Source organism: Ictidomys tridecemlineatus, chromosome 10 (genome assembly GCF_052094955.1).
Source record: "Ictidomys tridecemlineatus isolate mIctTri1 chromosome 10, mIctTri1.hap1, whole genome shotgun sequence".
Lineage (NCBI taxonomy): Eukaryota > Metazoa > Chordata > Mammalia > Rodentia > Sciuridae > Ictidomys > Ictidomys tridecemlineatus.
In genome coordinates, this window is record NC_135486.1 from 70,943,038 (window position 1) to 70,953,836 (window position 10,799).

Consider the following 10,799-nt stretch of genomic DNA (forward strand, 5'->3'; position numbering starts at 1 on the left):
CCCCATTTAACATCCATTGATGATTTTTGCCTGAATCAGTTATTACTCTGATGGTTGCTTACCACCTGATGGTATTCTCATTCTGTCATTCCTTCTTCATTTATTAATTGGCATTCTGCATAGTAGACCTTTCCCTTCTTTCCCATTTTTTTGTTCATTCATTTGCTTTCATATATCAGTGTGGAATATTGGACCATTTTATACTAAAAGGATTACTATCTGTTCCTTCATTATTTTATTAATTTATTTTTAGATATTTATTTTTTAGTTGTAGTTGGACACAATACCTTTATTTTATTTATTTGCTCTTTTTAAGTGGTGCTGAGGATCAAATCCAGGGCCTTGAACATGCTAGGTGAGCACTCTACCACTGAGCCACAATCCCAGCCCCTCCTTCATTATTTTAGTACTCAGGCCTACCAATGGGAGTTCCCATAAGCTGGTTTCTGTGTCCTCTTGACAAGTCTTCAGTAATTCTTTGTGCACTTTCTTACTTTGTAGTGCAGCTCCATGTTCCAGGTTTGTCTTATGTTTACTCTGCCCCAGCATTGAAGTCAGCAGTTTCTCCAAGGAGCCACGAGTTTTTTTTAGTAAAGTACTGTATTTAGAACTAAGGTCTGGGCACTGGGTAAACTCAGTGCCATTGAGTGTCACTTCTTCTAGGACCTCTTAGCACAGAGAGCCAGGAAATTTTATATATGTACACACCGATATATATATTTGCATCTCTGCATAAAAAGCAAAAATGAGTTCTTGCTTTTGTTCCAATCCTGTACCACCAAGTTTGTGCTAGTCTTTCATATCTGGTGTTCCCCTTGTCTTGACTTCTTGACATACTGTCATTCCCACTGTCCCCTTTGTGATCAGACCCTTGCTTGGGGCACTTGCCAGAGCTGGGCCCTAAACTTACCAGCTACTCCCCCACCCCCCAACCCTTGTAACAGAAAGTTGCTTTCAGATGACAGCAGTCTTATTCAGTATGTACAGTCCCAGCATTTGTTGGTGAGAGTGAGAAGTATTGTCTTTTTGTCAAGATCCTTACAATGTAACAGGACAAAAAAAAAAAAAAAAAAAAAGATAAAAGAACCATGCAAATTGATAAAAGGCTATGGCAAACACAGTGATGCTGGTGCTTTGCCCATGTTTTCAGGATGAGGGGCCTGGTTGGGGAGGTCTTTTCTAAGGAAATGATGCAGAGCATTCAGCTAAGCAGACCACTGCACCATGTAAGAGGTAGACATTAAATGCATTGGTTCTAAATGCTCGGCTAGATCTGTCTCTGATTTAACCATGCCATCACTTCCTGTGATTTTAACTATAGAGTATCTGCCACATGGTAAATCGATGTGTATTGAATCACTAAGGAACTCTTTTTTAAAAAATATTTTTTTTAGTTTTTATAGTTGGACACAATAGTTTTATTTTATTTATTTATTTTTATGTGGTGCTGAGGATTGAACTCAGTGCCCCGATGTGCTAGGTGAGTGCTCTACCGCTGAGCCACAACTCCAGCCCCCACTAAGGAACTCTTAACTCACTCACTCCCCGCCCTCCACCCCTTTTCGACATCTGAGGATGTTCAGATAAGCACAGTGGCCTCTTTTTGAGCTGCATAAACGTTTTTGATTTGCTCTGCTAGTCTCAGTTAGGTGCCAAGTTGGTAAATAGTTACATGAGGCCCTGGAGGAGAAAATACAAAGCTCAGTAGCTGGCAGTCTGGCCAGTGAGGGCAGATTCAAAGGTCTCAGTGCTTTAGTGGAGAAGTATGTGGGGCACTGGGGAGCCAGAGAAGAGGGGCTGATTAGCACAGTTGGTATCTAAAGTTTACTGTGATGGAATGTGTTTGGATAATTGAGAAGGGGCCATGTGAGGAAAGGCCTCATTCAGTCACTTTAACACATTTAGACTATCCTGTGGCCACTGAGGAGCCACTGAAAAAATATTTTTAAAAGATAAATAAGCAGCACATTACCTTTTAGAGAGATTTCTTCAGCAGATGGAGAAGAGATTGGGAAAAATCGAGGTAACAGGGCTAACTTGAACACATTGTTGTGTGAGTCACATTTATTTTTCTGTAAATTGGCACCTATATTTAAATTTTGTCATTTAAATGTCAAATTATTTAAATTTTTTCCAAATTTGTGGAATCTGTTTTTTTTAGCATAACTGTTTTGTTTCTTCCTTCCCCTGCCAAAGATCCTTCTGTTCTCAAAGGTTCTTAATAAATGGCTGCTGGATTTGATATTGTTGTATCCCCCACCCACTTGTATGTTCCAAGTTCCTTCCCATTTTGGGCAGGCAGTGTAATTGAAAAGAAAAAATACTGAATGACCTCAGTCTTTCTGAGGTGTTTGTTCTTCAAAGCAATCTGGAAATACCCAGACAGACATGTACTGAATGGGGAATCAGCTGAGTTGGCATCATGACCGTGTCATGTATCTGTTTTTTCACAGTGGGCAAAATATTTATCTTCTCAAAAGCAACAAAGCAATCATCTTAGTTTTCACTTCCTTTTCAGGGCAGATGATACTGATTTTCATGCCAAAGGCAGATCTTACTAATACATTTTATTTGTAGGAGGAGTACTTCTAGATGACATGCCTTCTATAATACATACATTGTTTCATGATATTTTATCATGTGGCCATTGTTAATAACAGAAAGTAATAAATTTCTTGCAAAGTAAAAATCTTCAAATGGATACATGCTAAAATAAACTTGAATAATGTACTATCAAGAAGAAGATGTTATTACAGCTCAGAATGTATCCTGAATAATTCTGTTGTGGACAATTCTGAAGCATTAATTTCTGTTTATATGTAAAAGGAGGATCTGCAAGGACCTTTATTATTATTGAAATTAGAGTACATGACAGAAGAGCCCAGAATGCCACATGAATTATTTCAGTAATGAAAATGTATTCCTTCTAATTGTTTATTAGTAAATAAAGGACAAAATTTATACTTATTTCAGTAGGTTTTTTTAAAAAAAGCATATTCATTTTGAGTGTGATTTCGGTTGTTTTGGGATCCAAGGCCAAAAGGTCCAATTTTTTTGATTGAACTCGGGGGTACTCGATCACTGAGCCACATCCTCAGCCCCATTTTGTGTTTTATTTAGAAACACTCACTGAGTTGCTTAGCACCTGGCTTTTACTGAGGCTGGCTTTGAACTCAGGATCCTCCTGTCTCAGCCTCCCAAGCCGCTGGGATTACAGGTGTGCCACCACCGTGCTCTGTTCAAGTTATACTCTATTTTTAAAGAGGAAGTATCAATGATTGTCATGAGTGTTTTCGATATAACAAGGATGTACAGTGAAAATCCAAAACCCTTCAACAGAAATTGATTTCGACAGAAATTGATCAAGTCAGGAGGGAAGACAGGGTTGAGGTTCCTTGATAACACACATTTTACCTTCCCAGTCTAGCTATTCTATGTGATAACAGTAAGCCATGTCACAGCTGTGCCTCACAAGCACTTGCAGTTTAAACTGTATCACGCATCATATTCAAAGATGTAGATCCAAAGGACCACTGACTCTGAATCAGTTCTAGTTAGTGATAAAGGAATGCACAGGTTTTTGTTTTTCAAGTTTAACATGTTTTGGCTAGAGGTGGCACTTAAAAATCTGGTATCCCAAGATATCGTATTCCCTTGAAGAAACTTATATAGATTTAAAAACATCCATTTTTGATACTTCATGGACAATAAAAGATTACAAATTACTTTTGAAATAAACTTCTAAATCCAGTTGTGGTGATAAATAAGAGTCATTTCTTCTCTATATATAAAAGCTTAACAAGACCAATTGCTCTTTCTGTTCCTTTGTTAAGATATAATTTAGCAAAAGGATGTGCTTTTTATGGCTTTATTTGTTCGTTTTAGATATTGATGGCTTATTTTTATAAGCTATAAGATAGTTCTGTGCAAGTATCCTTTTTATGTATTTATTTTTTTAGTTTTAGGTGGACACAATATCTTTATTTTTCTTTTCATGTGGTGCTGAGGATTGAACCCAGTACCTCGTGCATGCCAGGCGAGTGCACTACCACTTGAGCCACATCGCCAGCCCATAAGTATCCTTTTTTAATGGCTATTTATAAATCTTTCAGAACATTCTGAGGAAAGGAGGCCATACAGAAATTGAACCTCAGCATTTCTGTCAGGCTTTTCACAGAGAGAATGATAAGCTAATAATCATCATCAGAAACGAAGATTTATCATCACATTTGCATCAGGTAGGTTTGGAATCTTTCTTTCAAAGAAATGTATCCCCAGGAACTGAAGTTGTTCCTGTAATATCAGACTCATGCCTGCCTTTCTCTGTAGGGAAAGAACACATCACAACCATTGGGCCTTTAAGTGGAAAGATAATAAGAATAAGGTGATGCGTGCACTGTGGAAAACTCATTTCACCAAAGTTATTTGTAGGGCAGAGGAAGTTTCATAGTGTTAAGAAACCGTCTGCATTATCTAAGGGAAAATTATGAAGAGGTGAAAGATTGCTAAATTTTCTCACTTGAGATAAATCTATATATCACATGATGTCTAAAAATCTTGCTTTTGAAGGACTTGGAAATATTTTCTGAACTCTGCTATGATATTTACCTTCTAGTTGACAAAATGTGATTGCTTATTCCCAGAAGATCCAGTTTATGGACATAGCTAGGTGCATAATCCTGCTTGTCAGTAGGCAGTGACATTAGCCTGGCAATACTGACACCTATCTGTGAGCTGGAGACAAGACTGAATTTATGTGATCTGCTGATTACTTCACAGGTTCTCAAAGCCTCAGATGTACCTTCCCTCAAGAACAATTATTTCCCCCAACCCTTGAGACCTCTTTATTTAACTAACTTTAAGAGTTAGCTGCTGATGACAAGCTTATGCACAACCGGGTTACCAGTCAGTAGTCCAAATGTGTTTTCACCTGTTCCTGGACCTTGAAACCCTTGGATAGGAAAATGTGCCTAGTGTGCCTCTCTTCACAGGGCCCTTTTCTGTCTAACAGATTCCTTTTCTGCTGAAACTGAAGCATTTCCCCAGTGTCATCTTTGCTGGAATAGACAGCCCTGAAGATGTTGTTAACGACACCTACCAAGAGCTGTTTCGCACAGGAGGCTTCATGATATCAGATGACAAAATATTAGAACATTTAACATTAGGTTGGTCTTTTATTTTCCTTCCTTTGAAATCTAGTCAAGTCCATTTTTTCTCACCTAGTGACCCAAATACTATCATAGCAGAAATTATCAACTAAAGAATTTCAGTTGCCACCTTTTGAGGGTTTTTAGTTCCTGTCAAATACTATACTAAGCACTTTTTATATAGTAATTCTCATGGTAGTGCTCTTAACCTGTTTTTACCTAATTATCTTTTTCACCAAACCTGCTTCTGAGATCCTTCTTGATATGGCCAAACTCCCATTTATACAAATTTAATAAGGTTTTTGTATTTAACCCCTTCACTTGCCAAATCAAGTCTGCTCTTTAATAATTTTGCTTAGAATCAGCCCTGTTTTCCATTTTCACAGAAAGCTAAAAAATACTGTTAAGTCATATTTTGTAATCATCTCCTTGAACTTTCCCACAGTTTACGTCTCTCATGGCACACACTTTTACGTGTAATCCAAACCTGACTCATCTTCTCATTAGAATTCAATGTGGATACTACTTCTGGATGAGATTAATTATCTGCTGAAGCATGAATTCTGCATGGAAACTGGGGTTAAAACTATTGGTAGATTTTTGTGTTTATGAAACTCGACCTGCCTTGTTCCTACAGCACAGGACTCCTCCTTTTCTATTGTATGGCTTGTCCAGTTAAGCTTTTACTTGCAGACCACCATGCCCTTGTCTCTACACAGTTCTTTCATGTTGTAGTATATGTAGGTGGTAAAGGGGCAATAGGTTGTGCCTTTGTGAGAGTTGATGCTGCCCAACCACTTCAGTGGTAATGGTGGTTATACACCCAACCACGGATCTAATTTTTTTACTTATGATCTCTCGCCACACTTTCAGTTCAACTGAAGGATATTGTCAAAATTCTGGAAAAACTAAATGGAAATGGAAGATGGAAATGGTTACTTCACTACAGAGAAAATAAAAAGCTAAAGGAAGACATAAGGTGAGTACTTCTGGGTGGGCATAGAAATGCCCTTGTGCTGTGTGTGCTCTATTGTCCCTCCAAACATTGCAGCCTGATGAGTTGCCACTTTGATCATGGTTTTTAGGTTTGATGTCTATCTGATGTATTGTTTTTGTAGCAGGACATCCAATAATGGAAACTGTAAACAGTATCAAGCCATGCACTTCTCTAGGTTAATAGAAGTCATAAAAACTCTATAGTTTGATTCTGGCTCGACTACCATAAATTATAAAAATAATTATTTGTGGGTTAGATATTTACTCATAGAAAATTTTGATTCCATGGCTAAAGAGTTCTGAGGCCTATGGGTGTTCCTACCTATCCAAGGTATGCCTCCCAGTTCTTCTGAGACAGGAAGAAGAGTGAGCTGGGAGGCAGAGTAGAAAAGTGTTGATTGGACAAATATTGTTAACTGTTGAAGATGTCAAGTACTGGTAGGCGCTTTACATCCATTGTCTCTTTGAAACTTCACCTAGAAAGTAGAAAAACAGAAAAACTATTCCAAGGTTAAGAAGTCATCAGGTTTGAAATGAGTTTATTTACCTCTTTTACCATACTGCTTTTTCCAACAAAGTAGGAATAAGCATAACAAATTGTATGAGGTATGGAATCTTTAAAGGAGGGAGAAATAACAAATTTCAGGAAAGGTTTTCCCTTGACAGAGGAGCTAGCTAGCAAAGCAGATGGAGTTCTGAGGTCTGAGCAATCCAGAGAGAATGGAACCAGGTTCAGAGGATCTTGTTGATCAACAGTTTTAAGGGAAATTTTAAACTTCAATCATTAAACTGGAGAAGTGCATTAAAGCTCTTAAGAGCCATATCCTACCTGTAAGTTATTAAAACGTAAGGATGCATTTTCCTCTAAAAGAGGAAGAAAACAGGTAGTAATAGGATTTTGAGATATGTAAGAAAACTACATAGTTTTAACAAAGTTAATGGTTATAGAATAGACATTTTAGATATACAGAGATACGAAAAATTGTGCTCTATATGTGTAATAAGGATTGTAAGGCATTTCACTGTTGTCGTGTATTTAAAAAAAATAGACATTTTAAGAGATCTGTTGGCAAACAAATATTTAATGCAGGCAGAAAGGCCCACTACAAATTAATGAAAGACTTGCTCTAGGCCACACAATTTAAAGTGGTAGTAGATAAATGTACAATGTCTCTCTGGCATGGAATGAGGCCCAAATTTATAATCTTGTATTTACAAAGTCATTACAATAGTGACAGTGACTTCTAGGAGGCCAAGTTGTGTCATAAAAAAGAACATTTGAGAAGCAAAGAGCTGGATCTCTCATGAGTTTGAGTTATAACACTGGTTAAAACAAAGGATAAGAAAAAGTCCTAGGAGTGAAACAGTTGAAAATAACTGAATCTTAATTTAGTGATTAACATTCCTATGTGGGCTGGGGTTGTGGCTCAAGTGGTAGCGCGCTAGCCTGGCATGTGTGCGGCCCAGGTTCGATCCTTAGCACTACATACAATGAAACATTCCTATGTATTTTCCAGAATGGATTCAATTGCACATAAAAAGAATTTAATTTTGAAATCATATCAGAGTGCAAATATCATCGAATTGCTTCACTATCACCACTGTGACTCTCGATCTCCAACAAAAGCAGAAATTTTGAAATGTTTGATAAACCTGCAAATTCAGCATGTTGAGGCCAGATTTGCTGTCTTCCTAACAGGTAAGTTCACATGCTTTTTTAATTTCCATTACTTAATGCTGAAATAGGTTGGCTCTAGAAATTTCCTTCCCAGTAGTGTATAACTAAGATAAAGGTAGATAAAACTTCCACATCAGACAGCCAGGAACAATCTTTAGTTCGACATGTTCTGACAATGCACATAAGGCCAGAAGGGGGGTTATGGTTCAAATTTATTTAAAAGCTGCAGGAGTTGTCACTGTTGTCAGTGTTCCTTCCCTTCTTCCACTCCCATGGATGCAACTTATCTTTTTCTAACATTGAACCAGACATTTTTCCTTTTATTTCCCACCTTGTACATAAGATGTTATTAAGAACATGAGATTTCTGACTTTTTAAAGTTCTCCTATTTGATGTTTTTCACTAATTTTTTTCTTCACAGATAAGCCTACTGTCTCAAAAGAAGTCTTTGAAAATAGTGGAATCCTTGTTACAGATGTAAATAACTTTATTGAAAATATACAAAAAGTAGCAGCTCCATTTAGGAGTAGCTATTGGTAAGAATACTTTCTGTGTAACTCTTCCCATGTAAGTTGGAGTTGTTGGCAGCAGACACTCACTGTTTATGAGGCACAGTTGTTCAAAAACTGCTCTTTACAGTATATATCATGTGATAAATTTAAAGTATTTAGGAGTGGAATTGCTTTTGTTTCCCTAATTATCACTAACCAATGTACTTTGAATTACTCAAATGATGTCCATTGTCACTTGTGTTAACCTGGGTTGTCAAAAGACAAGACAGTGTAACTTTAAGATGCATAATTTGCCCAATTAGATATAACAACCGATTTATAAAATGTTTGGTCACTTTTCTATCATCAATTTTGTGTTCATATAGGTGATTCACCTGCACCTGCCTAGACATGGAGGATGCCAACAACAAATTAGTATTTTCCAGTTTTTTTTAACTCTGAAACACACATGCACAGTCTGTCATAATTGAAAAAAAATCGATGTTCTACACCTTAGAATGTTTTCCTTCTTTTTCGTATATTTTGCTTAAACATCTTGACTTCACAGTGGCACAAGAGTTGCTATTAGCCTTGGGTTGCAGTGTTGAATATTGTTTTAAATTACTTTCATTTTCAACATAATGCCTTCAAAGCTATTGAGCTTAAAATGTAAACAAATTCACGTTTACATAGTTGGAGCAAAAATAAGTCTATTTTAACAAATAGCTTTGTTTTTGCATGTTAATGTCAGAGAGGCACATGAAATGTACGTTGTGGTGTTCTAAAGGTTTTACTACCCTTGTTTAAAAAAAAAAAAAAAACCTGTAATCTTAAATGGTTTTATTTGCTGTTATACAAGCAACACTACACAAAGTTAACACATTTTGTCCTAAATGGTACAGATGTATAAACTGTTGTTTTTTCACTTATTCGGTTTTTGTAAATACTGCACTATAAAATCAACCTCTGAGGAAGAATAATCATTTATTTATGATATTAGAAATAATTTCTATAGTAATCTTTAAAACACAAAGCCAAGCAACATTTGTAAGATACATAGTATCTATTTGGAGCAAAGGTTTTTATAACTAATTTGTTTCATTTTCTAATAAAGACAACTAAAAATTATTCTACTGTTTCTGCAGTGCTTTTATACCAAAAATTAAAACTTGTATGGGAGATCTTGACAATTTTTAGGCTATTTAAACAGGAATAATCAGCCTGCCTCTCTGTGCATCTTGTGGTCTTCTTTCCTTCACCAAGTCAAGTATGCTTGAGCAGCAAACTACAGAAAGGAAATTTCAGCTGGCCTTATATATAGGGCTGTGCAACTCATTCTACTGCTTTGTACCATTCCTTCTTAACACATGCACCAATTTTATTCTTTAGCATTAGTATTCTTCTTCACTTAGTGATTAAATCATGTCTGTAAGGGACCGTAACTATATTGGGTACAGTACATTAATATGCTATCTGCCTGGCATACTACCTTACAGATTACACCTCATACATTTCTCTCCCCTTGCTCAAAAAGCTTCCAGAATACCCATGAAGTCATTCTTCTGTTTCCATGCTACCTTTTGTATAACTTGTAATACTTGAGTTCCCCCAGAGCATGCACTTTCATCATCTCTGTGAATTTCATGCAGGAAAGGCACCAGCTGGATTAGTGATAGATGAAAAGGAAGATACCTCACTTTTCTAATATGCTGGGCCAGTGGAACACAATTTTAGAATATGAAGGGATCAACAATGGTTCTCTATTAGAAGCATCTGAAAATATCTGGAGGAGGCACTTTCAGTGGCTGATGTAGGGCAGGTGCTGTTGGCAGCTGCAATAAAAAGTGATCTGGCTCAGCGGGAAGTTAAAAGACTCTGAGCTAAGTCATCACACGGACATCTGAGTAACACCCTAACTTGCTTTACCAGATCATCCACTTCCATCTCTTTCACTTAAATAGCAGCATATACATTGAGGTTTATCATTATGAAGGAGAGAGCCAGCTCTATCATTTAGAGTACATAAAAAGTACTAATCTGCCAGACATGGTAACACATTGCCTGTGATCCCAGCAACTTGAGGGGACTGAGGCAGGAAGTTCAAGTCTAGCCTGGGCAACTTGAGTTGTTTTGGGGGGCAGGGATGACATGGACTACAGTTCCTACTCCACCTGGCAGATTTCACTTATTAAAATGCTGATGGGCTGGGGTTGTGGCTCAATGGTAGAGCGCTTGCCTAGTATGTGTGAGGCATTGGGTTCGATTTTTGGCACAACATATAAATGAATAAACGTACAATTTGCAAAACTGCTATAAGCAAGGTTTAAGGTAAAAACGTATGTTTTTCTGGAATAAGTACTATTTTTTAAAACAAGTACTTAAACCGTTACTAAAATTACCCAAGAATCTAGTCATTTTGTCAGAAATAATATAAGAGGTATACTCACAGCGAAGTCAGAGGATAGGCTGCTCTGATGTATTCAGACC

At 37.0% G+C, this 10,799-nt stretch overlaps 1 protein-coding gene across 4 annotated transcripts in view; it reads left to right on the forward strand.

The window, feature by feature from the left end:
• Tasor2 (transcription activation suppressor family member 2) overlaps window positions 1–9,912 on the forward strand; it is a 65,811-nt gene extending 55,899 nt beyond the window's left edge. For 3 of the 4 annotated variants that reach the window (XM_021723053.3, XM_021723056.3, XM_021723055.3), the window contains 5 exons: window positions 4,113–4,238; window positions 5,012–5,165; window positions 6,021–6,126; window positions 7,661–7,842; window positions 8,243–9,912. In XM_021723053.3, the coding sequence (XP_021578728.2) occupies window positions 4,113–4,238; window positions 5,012–5,165; window positions 6,021–6,126; window positions 7,661–7,842; window positions 8,243–8,361 (687 nt within the window). In that variant the 3' untranslated portion in view covers window positions 8,362–9,912. The remainder of the gene's footprint in view (window positions 1–4,112; window positions 4,239–5,011; window positions 5,166–6,020; window positions 6,127–7,660; window positions 7,843–8,242) is intronic. The other variant, XM_078023162.1, reaches the window with a different exon arrangement.
• Window positions 9,913–10,799: the final 887 nt, after the last annotated feature.